At 39.1% G+C, this 12,815-nt stretch overlaps 1 protein-coding gene across 1 annotated transcript; it reads right to left on the bottom strand.

Moving 5' to 3' along the window:
* Window positions 1-2,538: 2,538 nt before the first annotated feature.
* b4galnt1b (beta-1,4-N-acetyl-galactosaminyl transferase 1b) lies at window positions 2,539-12,650 on the bottom strand. The gene is made up of 12 exons (XM_020646830.3): window positions 12,316-12,650; window positions 10,894-10,990; window positions 8,649-8,871; window positions 8,388-8,564; window positions 7,933-8,039; window positions 7,600-7,637; window positions 7,330-7,510; window positions 6,179-6,271; window positions 5,861-6,048; window positions 5,620-5,760; window positions 5,290-5,527; window positions 2,539-4,408 (listed from the first exon to the last, which is right to left on the bottom strand). Exons 3-12 carry the CDS (start codon window positions 8,861-8,863, stop codon window positions 4,191-4,193), a joined length of 1,596 nt encoding a protein of 531 aa, XP_020502486.1. The 5' UTR covers window positions 8,864-8,871; window positions 10,894-10,990; window positions 12,316-12,650; the 3' UTR covers window positions 2,539-4,190.
* Between the last annotated feature and the right edge of the window lie 165 nt (window positions 12,651-12,815).

The following is a 12,815-nucleotide window of genomic DNA, read 5'->3' as shown; positions in this document are numbered from 1 at the left end:
CTAAAAGCATAGGCTGCAACATTTGTAGTATCGTGATTTCAAATGATGTCTCTTGCTTTTTTGTAGTTATTTTGTGTCTTGTGGTTGTTTTGCAGCTTTTTGTTTGCTGCAGTTTGCCTTGCATGTCTTTGTGGTCTTTTTGTGTCTCTTGGTAACTGTGCATCACTTTTGAAGTATTTTACTTGTTGTTTTGAATCTTTTGGTGTCATGTGACATTTTGCATCTCTTTGAAGTAAATGACCAAAATCTTTTCAATAGGTTTAATTCTGTTTTTAGCTTTTTTTCTGGATGTTTGACATCTCTTTGGTCTGTTGGGTATTTGTGGTCATTTTATGTCTCAGTGTAGTTATCTGATTGACTATTCAACAATAAACCCTTTGGGATCCTGTGCCTGTGAGGCATATTCAATAATAAATCCAATATTCCATTTTGATAGATATTATTTTTGTATTATTATTATTTTTTTTATGAAGACAGGACAGTGGATAGAGTAGGAAATCGTAAGAGAGAGAGAGTGGGGAATGAAATGCGGCAAATGACATGCGGTAAGAGAGATACATGTCAGACTTGAACCCAGGCTACCAGCTTTGGAGGACTACAGCCTCTGTACATGCGGCACAACTTAACCACTAGGCCATCATTGCCCCTTGATAGAAATTAATTCTCCACTTTTACTGCAGTTTCATGTGGAGTGCTTTCACAAGTCACTACAGGAAACCACAAATGTGTCTGAACCCCTACACACTTTCATTCTTAGCAAAACTATTCAAGATTGAAAACAAGCTGAGTTGCTTGGTCACATTCTCATTTCTTATGTCAAAATTATATTTGAAACTGTAATAAATCAAATCTGAGACAACATAGATTTCAGAACCGAGACCCTGTGTGTATCTACTGCCCTCTAGTGGATACATTTAAGAAAACTAAGGTGCACAGTTTATTTAAGAAACATTATTAGGTATATTTGTAGAAATTATCCTTATGTCTACACAGCAATCATGAATTAAATTCTTTGACAATGAATGGAAAAGAGATCTTGCATTGTGGGCTGTGACAGGCCTGTAGTTAGTACATCTATTCATTGAAATTGAATTGATTTTAAATTGAATGAAAATATAATTATATTTTATCATTAGATACCTACAAAATCTAATTAATTTTTTTTTTAATTCAAGGTTTCTTTCCACAGCCTTGACATCAAACTTTAAATAAACAAAAATGTATACATATGTATATTGGCAGATTTAATGCAATGGCCAGCGAATTGCGGTTGAACAGGAGGAGATGGAGGAGAGTTTTAGCAGAGGCATTTGACATATTCTGTCTGAGTCTTAGTGTTCATTTAAACTGTTTTTGATTGGAGGTGGCAGGCTGACAGACTGCGTGCAGTCCGCCTTTACGAACAACAGTAAAGTTATAGTTAAAGTTTCTTTAAGGTTTTTCTGATAAGGTGGGTTTATTCAAACAGAAAAATTGACCATGATGAAAAATAGTGTAATTTATATATATAAAACATAATAATTAGCCTTATGAAATACACTGTTGACATCAGGGGTGCGGTACTGGGCTAGTTTATTTACTTTCTGTCAAACAGGTATTTTTCTCTAATGCACAGAGATTCTTCTTCCTCTTGTGTTCCTCTTTCTTATGAGGTCCCCCAGGGGCCTATTCTGGGTCCCCTATTAGTCACTGTTTACATGCAACCCCTGGGGCAAGTCCTGGGTACCCTATGCCCTCAAATAACTTTCAGAGCTATCTTTTGATACCCAAGTGACCAAAGTGATTCAGTTCTGCTTTGCTCAACTAATGAACCTAAATCAGGACATTCCTTTCTCCTTACTTAGAAAAAAAGAATCCAGTGATTTCCTCTATTATTTGTCGATAAGTGTATTTTTTTTTTTACTCGTTTATGCTTGTTTATATTGTAAAGCACTTTGTGACTTATTTTTGAAGAGTGCTACAAAAATCGATTTTATTTTTAATAATAGATTTACAAATGCAATAAGAAATCACTTTCTCTTTAACACCTTATTATAAACTTTTGTTCCCAACAGTATTAGTTCTACAGTGATTTATTAATCATTAAATGGGCTCACCAAAACGTTGTCTGGCCTTTAATTTGATGTGTAACGGTTCACCAAGTTAGAATTATTCATCTTTTTTTTTTTGTATTCAGTGATCTTTTGTGACTGTTTTTCTTTTTGGTTTCATTTGTTCAGCATTTGGTTGGCATGAATCAGAAAAATAATGGCCAAGAAGGTGAATAAATATGAAAGATTAAATGAACTTAATGACTCAGGTGAAAACCAAAAGACACTAAACTTTTTCCATAAATGTAAAGAGCTAGGTCTGGTGTCATTGCCCAACATCTGGTGAAAAAAATGCACTTTCACCTTTGCTGTAACAACCTGTCTTACACCTGTGGAGCTGTATATGTGCCCTGAAGATCAATGATAGACTTAGATTGTGTCCGTCAGTTTTCTCCCCATGCAGTGCTCCAGCATACAGCCTCTTTTTGTTGGGAATAATAGAGAGATGTTTGCACATACATTTTAATTTGTCAACAGTTGAAATAAATAAATAAAATGCTGTGATCGGATGACTTACACCGGTGTGTTTGGGTGGAGCAGGCAAGTAATTTTTCAGTGTAATACAACAAATATTAATATTGTGTTTTTTTCCTTTAAAAAAAAAAAAAGTTTTCAGCTCAGCTATTGATCTGTCTACTGTTACAAACCCTAACATGAGACAGATTTCTGAACACACAACTACACAAAAGCATTTTCTATTAGGGTCACTGATTAAGTTTGGTTGTGACTACTGTCACCAGAGCTGATGCTGCATATTAATGAACAAAATAAAACGAAAAGAGGAATACATAAAATCCATGACAGAAACATCACACAAAATAGCTTTAAAATCTCCCTCTTAAGAGTTAAGAAAAACCTGAAGGTAAATCAGTGGCACCTTCTGCTAATGAAAAAAAAAACGAGAGGGATACAAGGGCGCCATCTAAAGGCCATGATATAAAAGAACAGCATCATCACTTCAGGCGTGAGTGTTCGCCACAGAGACGGCAGTTAAACCAGGATTTGTTTAATTGTCTTGTCTACTTTGTTCCACTGGATGCCACTCAGTTTTTTCTCCATGCTCCGACTTCAACTGTATTTCAAGGTGTCAATGTACCATCAATATTCCATTTCACAACTCAATGCATCTGTTTCTCTCTTTTCTTCTTCATGATGAGGAAAATAAACATGCACTTTGGTTCATTCAACTTCTCTTTTAGGCAGCATGTAAAGATGCAATCGCTTTCATCTTTTCCCATCAGCTACGCAGGACAAAAACGCCACTCTTCTTTACATGTTTGCTGAAGCAACAGGGAAAGCGACAAATAGTATAGAACAAAAATAGTCCTGAAATAGTTCAGGAACAAAATGTCAAATGACTCAGAGGACTCTGGGTTAAAAAAAAAAAGGCAAAACCATAAAACAAACAGGCTCAAACACTCCAAAGCCCGTTGCCAAACCTTTGGCACAAAGAGCGTGAGTACCACTGGTGAAAAAAGTACTGAATGCGTTCTTCATGTGGCATTGGTGAAAAGGATACCCATGCTCTGTGTGCACAGGATTGTCACTTTTAGGCAAGTGTCCCTTTTGTCCTTGCTAAGGCTGAGTTCTCATCAGCAAACGCTCTTTTCCAAGCTTGTTCTTGTATGATAGTGCAAATTGAAGTAGGACACATGTACCTCTTCTCACATCAATGAAGTGAATCTGTCCGTAAAGACGCTACCATGTTTCCCCAAAGCTCAACAACTCAAGGATGTAAAGCCAGATAAGATTTGATGGACAAAAAGCAAAAACACTTCAAAACCTTGAATTCATTAAGATAAGGTTAAATCTAACTGGGTCTGTGTAAACAAGAGGAAACATTTCTGCACTAGAAAGGAGCCTGACTTTTTGAAGTTGACTTCTGGACTGCGTTTGAGAACTTTGTAGCTCCCTGCAGACCTCTTCACTGACTGAATACATGTCAGACATCCAGTAAAACTGGAAATCTCTTCGGCAGGTTTTAAGGAAAAGGTCAATTTAAGTGTTAATTTGAAATCTTATCTGACTGGACGCAATGGAGAAGAACTCTTTGGCAACTCAGGAGGAGCAGAGGAACCCTCAGGATAAAGGGGAGGGCAACTAATTATGAGTCAAACACTGAAATCGGTTCTTAAAGAACAACAGGCCGTTTTTAGTGTGCGTGGCATCAGAGGAGGCAGGCGGGTAACGGAACTTTGCGTAAATCTTGTCGCTCTCCGATTGGCTGACCCAGGGAAGTTTGATTTTGGTTGCATGATTGACAATGACATCATCACAGGAGCCAACATGGAGGGATCCCAGGCCGTCAATGAAAAACTCTGAAAAATAGAAACATCCTAATTCAGCCAAATCTTAAATTCACTTAATTTCAACTCCAATTTCAACCTTTCTTAAACCTCTCTTCAAACCATTAAATACATGCTACAATACAATGCTTTAAGGTTCAAAGACACAACATAGAGTACATAATTTAAAAGAAGCTAATGTCTGACATAAGAAATAATCTACATAGTATAAATAAATATATTTGACTGATGCAACCATAAACATGAAAACAGATTTAAAAAAGATTTCAACAACCTTAACACTAGGAGAAGAAGGGTTACTAAGGCATTTCATTTTCAATAATTTAATAATCTAGAGCGTGGGTTTTGATTAATTTTAGTGGAACACTGATGCTGGGATACTTGTATTTGCTGATAAGAAAATTTCATAGTACTATATTGGTATCAGTCTAAGATTGGTATATGATACTAGCTCAGAAACTGTAATAAGATTCAAATCTTTAAAGGAATGAGTTACTTGAACAGTTAGTTTTGAACTGTGGGTTGAGGATTTTGCAGTTGTGTTATCAGATCACTTTTCTAATGTTTTGAATGTTTCAGACAGTTTTAGGTAAAGTAACAATAATTTAGATGAAACAGTGCATTATTTCCCCTTTGACTCTTGTTGAGAAAATGTTAAGTGTGTTAATTTCATAGCTCTGTATGAGGTAGATATAAAATATAGGTTAAAAACTAAAAATAATCAAGAATGAAAGTTTGCATCCCCAATTTTCTGGATTTGGTGATTTGGTTAAATTGACTGCAATAGATGCCAGAACACGCTGTACACAATTCTATATCACTTATATGTTTATAGCGTTGCATACTGTCTATTTAACATGCATATACAGTAATTCAATCTGAGGCATACTCACCCAGGTGAGCCACCCTTGCGAGGCGCGGGTCAAAGCCAACCTGCTGCACTTTGTCAGTGCGAGCCAGGAAGAAGTTGATGACCCCGTCAGTCACAACACAGTTTGGAAAGCCTTGAATGATGTGATGAAACCCTCTCCTCATGTGTAAACAGTCTCCATCCTCCTCCCCAGGCTCAATAGAGATAGTCTGTCTGTAGGTGGCTGTGTAACCTGTGGCCTCACGCACTGCACCACCCACCTAGATACACACACACACACACCACAAATACTGATGTGACTGATAGCTCAACACAGCTAACCACCATAGAGAACAAACAGTACATTTCTCACCAAGTCCAGAGTTGTTCTCTCTAAAACATCCACCAGTTTCTCCAGCTTGGTGTTGGCTGTGAAGATGAAATCATCATCCACCCAAAGTACGTACTTTGTGGTCACCTGAGAGACAGCCAGATTTCGTCCAGCAAACCAACCCTGAGACACACAACACAGAGCGCTGAGCACAGAAGAAGCATAAACAGTGACAACAAAGATGTGAAATAAATGACTTCTTCTTTTTGTCCTTCTCCCCTACCTTTCCAAAAGGCATGATGTAATGTTCAATGTAAGGCCCAGAGATGGATTGAGGATTTTCACTGTCATCTGCAATGACTATGGTGACGGTAGGATAGTATTTTCTCACGCTGTTGATTAGATCTTGTAGCTTATTATACCGCAAGAAGGTCTTTGTAGCTATGGTAACAAGTGCACTGACATTGTACTCTGTAGGGAAGGAAGATCAAACAACCATTAAAAATAAATAACATAAAAATATTTCAAATGCAGAAATCACAATGGTTTTAATAATTGCATGTCTTTGTTACAGTGTTGATGTGCAGGCGTTGTGCTTTACCGCTTGTGGATCCTGTGTTATACAATTTGGGTGTTACACCGTGACGGATCTTGATAGTGAAGACAGCTTGATGACCCTCTGTATCAAACTGCACTAAAAGACCAAACAAATACGACTTTTAATGAATTTATAGATAGGATCTTTTTGTTACTCCCAAGTTATGAGTTTTTGTTTGTTGGTTTGTTAGTTGGATGTTTTGTTTTTTTTGAGTCATAAATTGGAGTCAAATCACTAAGTTAAATCTTGACTGCAACAGTTTCACATTTTGGGAAAAATACGTTATTGCTTCCACGCAAAATGTCTGATAAAAGAACAACACCACCTCAAGTATTTGATCAATATATAGCTACATCCAGCAGCCAGATAGCTTAGCTTACTAAGATTTTAAGATTTTAATACTGAGAAGGGACACGATTAACAAAATATTCATTAATTTATCAATTTCATGCGACTTTAATCTCATCTTTAAAATATATATTTTGTGTTATTGTAACAGCTCCCGGTCTACAGCTGACCTCTGTGACTTGGCTTACTAAGCTAACTGCATTAGCTTACCATACAGATGGAAACCTCCAGCCTAATCTGACTAAAGTTGACATAATTCTTCTTCAAGGCTCAAATTTAACCCATTGTAACTTGTGTTCATAGAAAATAATAATATTTTCTGGGTAATAATTAAATTAATTCATGTGTCTTACTATTTTACAGCCAGGGCTAGCCTGATGCCTGACAACTGTGCAAAATAGAAAGGAACACAAATGTTTTTTAAAATATAATTGTCGAATACATTTTGCTTTCTATTGACTTCTGTACACACCAAGATATATAAAAAGTCTAACTTTAGAAGTGGTAGGTGTGATTTGGTTTCCTGAGTACAGAAACAAGTTTCCTCTTTCTCCCTGGTTACTGTGTTTGTGTTTACTTAGCTAACCAGCTGATGGCTGCAGCTTCAGGTTTACGATACAGAAATGATCAAGGTGGAGATCTACCTTTCATAACTTGATGCCGGAAAGAGAACACGAATTTTCAGAAAATCAGATGGGTATTTAATTTTTCATAGCATGCACTTTCCCCGATCACTTAAAGCAAGAATCAATATAAATGTCCAGAAAGCAGATGGGGCTAAAAGGAACATTTTTTTAAGGCCATACCTGTGTCTGCAGTGCTTGGGTGGAACAGTGTGTTTGTATATGTGACAAACTGAAGCTGTCGGTTCAGGTTCTGCAGGACGACGCTGGACAGAGTCATGTGCATCTCACCGTCACCTTTAATTTTCACCCCGTCAACCTCTGCAGCTACATTTAATGTTCCCAGCGTGGCAGTGATGTTTATCTGCAGATGGATGGACAGAAAGCAGATGGATTCAAAGACAGCAGATAGCCAGAGTTAGGCTAGGTGATGTAGGACACTAAAATACTTACCGAGTAGTGGTCTCTGGGAAGGTCATGTAAGGCCAAACCTGAGAAAACATGACAACAAATGACAAACTTAGATAACACAGCAACTGGTATGCCTTCAGTCAACCTCATATCCCCAGCAATAAAAAATAAAAACTACTTTTCCTGGTTACATTGTTTCATTGTAATCTCTATGTCTACTCTTTTTTTTACCGGAAACATTTTCCTAATAGGGAAATCTGTAGAAGTTTGATTATTTATTAGCTGTTTTAGTTGGAAATGCTTTATAAAATCATCTACTCAAATATTCATCAAAATTAACCACTTTCAACAGCCCCACTCTGTCTGAGGTCTCACCTGGGATGATGATTGTTTTCAGGGGTCGTACCTCCACCCCCTGTGTTGGATACTGTAAGGGATTGTTAGCCTCTGCAATCACGAGAACATCTGCAGGTGTCTGTGACCTGAGAGGGGAGATGTCACATCAGTAACATGCTTACTTTAGCCTAATCAAAACATTCATTCAGGAACATGGACTGGAAGAGGGTCGGCAAGTGCGCTTTAAATTCAGGAGAATTGTTCGGCTCTTTGGAAACACTTCAGCTGCCAAATTCGTCAGGAGCTAATAATAGCACAGACACTGTCGCTGTATAAGTATTCCAGTTTGACCCCCTAAGCCGCACTGCTGATGTGTTCTGGACTATTTCAGGTTGACAGAAAGAAAGGGACATAAAGGACTTCTTAGAAATGATCCAGAGATGACTGGAATTCGTACCTGATAAAGAAAACGTACATGTACAATTGATCATTACCTTTTCTGGAAACTTTTGTATTCTTTGGCCCGTCTCTTCTTCATCTCCTCCAGCTCAGAGGCCTCAAAGGCAGTGTGTAGCGGGTGTGCTGACACCCTCGGGAATAAAAGTTGGGCGAAGGGCAGGTTAACGCCTCCACTCTCTCCCTCACATACACACCCATTACGTGCCAACAAGCTGCAAAGATCAGAGGTTTAAGTGTGTGAGGAAATGAGGTGTAAGCTGAACTGTGGTTTAAGAAAACTATCTGTTTTCACCTACCTAACAACACTGTCCTTCACATGAAAGGGGATGTGGTCTAATCGGTGGTCTAGGTCCGGAAGCCTCTCCTCCAGGTGTCTTTCTGCTATCAGCCCTGGACGCTGCCACACATCCACTGCGGGGTAAGCCCGAGTGGGCCACGAATGCAGTAGGGCCAGTACCAGCACCACAGACACCAGGATGGCGAGCAACACGGTCTTTCTTAGGGAACGCATCCTAAAACCTGTCACAGACATGGGGGAGTATTAAGACTTTGGTAGGTGATGTAGTTTTTCCTTCTGTCCACACCTACCATACGACCATACCAACATAATCCATATTCCTTTTTCCGGTGTAAAACGTATGCAGTATCATAGGGCAGGGAGCGCTGTTGTTCTGAATATCAGCATTGTTGTGATTTGGACATATGTATGTCACTGCAGATAAGTAGAACAACAGCACAGTCTCCAGTGTGATTTCATACAACAGGTTTACACATAACAAATATTCAACAAAAGTATTATATTTTGTTTATTAAATCCCATACTTAATTTCATCAACCTGACTAGAACTTGACTGTTGCAAAACAGTGTGTCCACATGTTTCAGCAGACCAGCTACTTTGTACTGAGGAGAATCATAGTTTTCATGTTTTAACACAAACAGTGAAATAAGAGTCTATGACAGTTGCTTTAGGGGCACGTGTGACTGCTCAATCTAAACCATCTGCTGTAATGTTCATTAAAAGCAGTGCAGTGTTTTGTATAGTTTAAGTCCAAGTGCTGTTGTACTCTGTATCTGTACACATAGAATGCCCCTCTTCCAATCAGATTAGTTTGTCAGAACTCAGTGTTGTACATTTTGAAGTTAATCAAACGCTGTTTGAACAATTAGTGGTATGCAATGTTCTGTGTTATGTCTCAGAACATTAACACTTACCAGGCAAACAGAGAGAGTGAATTATAAAAAAAAAGAACAAGCATTAAGTATTGAACATTTCTGCAAGATTAACTGTTGAAGCCCTTCCATTAGCTTAGGCTGAACTATATAATCATTTTTTTGACAGACTTACAAAGTCTGTCCTGCAATCCATCAAGACTCCAGAGCTGGGGAAAAAGCTCTGGCTGTAAAAGCATTCATTCAATTAAGAGCCGAAGCGTAGATGGTATGATACATATTCATGGTGCACTTCATTTTCAGTCGTAAAATATTCTGAATGACAACAAGCAATCAGCATTGTGGCTCCTATTTCCTGAGTGTTCTGTCTGCTGAGTGCTCTGCTGCTTAACTATGTTTACTCTGGAAATCTCCCCACATTTAACAACAGCAGATTCACAGCAAGGAGGTTGTTTTCTTCTCTCTATCTGTCTTCGATCTTCCCTCTTTGTCACAGCAACAGCCTCTGAACGCATGTCTCTGAAAGTTTCCTACTACTACATAATAAGCTCTTTCTCCAACATTCAGAAGTGATGAGCAAAAATCTATTTCTGGTGTGTTTGTGTGACAAGAGCTGAGTATTTGTTCTGGGAATCTTTCTCAGAGAAATGCTCTGTCTCTTTCCTTCTGAAGCTAAACACAATGATCTCAAAGCACCAAACATCTACTGAAGTCTTTCTTGCTTTTTTGCTTCCTTTCTTGCTTGCTTGCCTGCTTGTTTAGGACTGCTGCTACTATGAATTGTCTCCAGAATCAACAGACATTGATCTTCTAATGTTTATTCAGCCACAATAGTTTCATAAAGTTTAATGCCTGAATAAAGCCTGAGATTATGGAATAAAACGGCTGTTTGTTTTGCTGTGACATAACGATTATGACTGGCTATTCAGGTTTATTCTATTTGATAACTTGTGCATACGGATAGAGCACTTCTCTAGTCTTCAGACAACTTAAAGCACTTTCTGCTCCGCATGTCACATTCTCCAATTTACCCAACATCCACACAGTAAGTGTCCATAAGTATTCACTAATCCCATTTGTAAACATTTACACGCCGTTGACGTAGCAGCACGCAATTTGGGGTTCAGTGTCTCGCAGGGAGGACACTTCAGCAAATGAGTCGGGATTGAACTCCGAACCTTTCTGTTGAGAAACAACCGAATCCACAACTGAGCCACTGCTGCCCCCACTTGTGTCAAATATTGTATGAAGTTCTCTGCAAATGCTGTTCGCTGGTAACTGCAACCAGCTCGAAAAAGGATGAGACTGTTTAATTCACTTTTCTTCTGTCAGCCCTACATGTATGATAAACTTTACAAGATATACTCAACTGCCTCTATCCAGTCAGTGAAAGGGCATTTTCTGAAGACACCTCCATCTCCAGAAACTGTGTAGATATTCACATAAATTAGTGAGGGCCTTCCCCATCTGGAAACAAGAAAAACAAAACATTGCAGGAATAAAATTGAAACACACAAGCTATAATCATTAAGAATATACTACAGAACTGTGCAAAGCCACTGTCATATAAAGACACCATCCATATGATGATATGATATGATGAGACCATGCAAGGAGCAGCTTGCATGGTCTCACATCCCCTTTGGGAAATCCTCTAAAGTTGGGGGCAGACACATTCAACGTTATGTAGTAAATTGGAAAAAATCAATAGGGGAGAGGGATATATAGGATCAGCAATAAGCAGCCAATCAGCAGAGCTGTTTTGGACTAAAGCACATCTCTCACAGGAGTGCACCTTTTTACTCCTGCTCTATCAGTGACGAAGGATACACCCAGATACATATCTTGTGTTTATTATAATACACAAGTTTATGGTATGTCCATACCCCCATAGATAGCCTTAACAATAATTCTAAAATGCTGTTCAGCCCTGCTACAAGTCAAATCTGCAGAAAATTACTAACAAAAAGAATAATGCAATGCTTAGTATCTTTAGCATTAGAGTAATGATAAACAATGTGATTTGACCTGTGTCTTGTTAAACTTACTAAATAAACCACTGTAGTGGCTCTGGCCTTTTTCCATTTTCATATGGCTTCAAAGATATGCATTTAGAATGATAATTAGGTGTATTATATTGTAAAACATGATGTGAGATTATCTAAATTGAAAATAAATGCTCATAGGCGTATCAGAATTAAACTGTATAGCTCAAGCTGTTTTCGTTTACCTACAAACAGGCCAATGAGGAGGTAAGGAGAGCTATGGACGGTATTTTATGGGTACAGCAGCTCCATGGGTCCCTCCCAAAGTGCGCGTTACAGATATGTTGCCTCTTTCAGATTAAATCGCCGCATTTTGGTTCTGCATCAGGGACTCCTCCTTACCGTCCATCATTCTCAAACGTTAGAATAATGTCACAGTAACGCATTCATTTGTCCAGCATTTCGGACCAGCGAGCATACATGACTGCAGATATGACACGATCTCTCAGACAGGCCTATTAGCCAACCTTGTCCTGAATAAGATTGCACAAAGCTTGAACATTCCTTAATTGCTATAACACGTCTGATCAAATCCAAAGATCATTACATCGAGAAAGGCTCTTTAATCGATAGTCCAGTGTCTCCTTTTCCATGCCCTTCTCCTTGTCTTCTCGATTTTATCCGGTAGAGTAGGCTATCCGTTAAATGTTCACCCAGAGAAAAGAAAACACCGAGAAAAAAAAAAAAAAAGAAGGCAGGCGATACAGGCCTATTGTTAATACATTGAAATCACATGAAGGAGCTCACCTCAGTTTCAAAGACGCCCAGTGTAAAATGGTTCACCTCCCGTCTGCATGGAGGTCGCTCCCTCTTAATGCCTCTGGTCTTCAGTGGCTCTGCAAATGGGATTAGATGTGGAGAAAGGGAGCAGCGAGGAGACAAGTAAAGCGACCGCACATCGCAGCACTGCAGGCTGTGAACCCACGCTCCCCCTGCAGCAGAAGCAGCAGCAGCACAGCGGAGAGCGCACCGCACCTAAACGCAACGCACATCGGCCAGTCAGCGGAGCGGCCGCCTGATCACAGAGCTCAATGCGACATGTAACACATGATTACTGAATATTCATATCCAACAACTAGACGTAATCATAAACATTCTCAACAATAATATGTGTGTGTGTGTGCGTGCGTGCGTGCGTGCGTGCGTGTGTCATGGGCGGTTCTAGGTAGGGGCCAACGGGGGCCAGTGCCCCTGTAACACTGAGCTTGGTCCCCCCTGTGGCCACCCCCCCCCCCTCATAACACATA

Source organism: Labrus bergylta, chromosome 5 (assembly GCF_963930695.1).
Source record: "Labrus bergylta chromosome 5, fLabBer1.1, whole genome shotgun sequence".
NCBI classification, from domain to species: Eukaryota; Metazoa; Chordata; class Actinopteri; order Labriformes; family Labridae; genus Labrus; species Labrus bergylta.
This window is presented reverse-complemented; position numbering and strand designations above follow the sequence as displayed.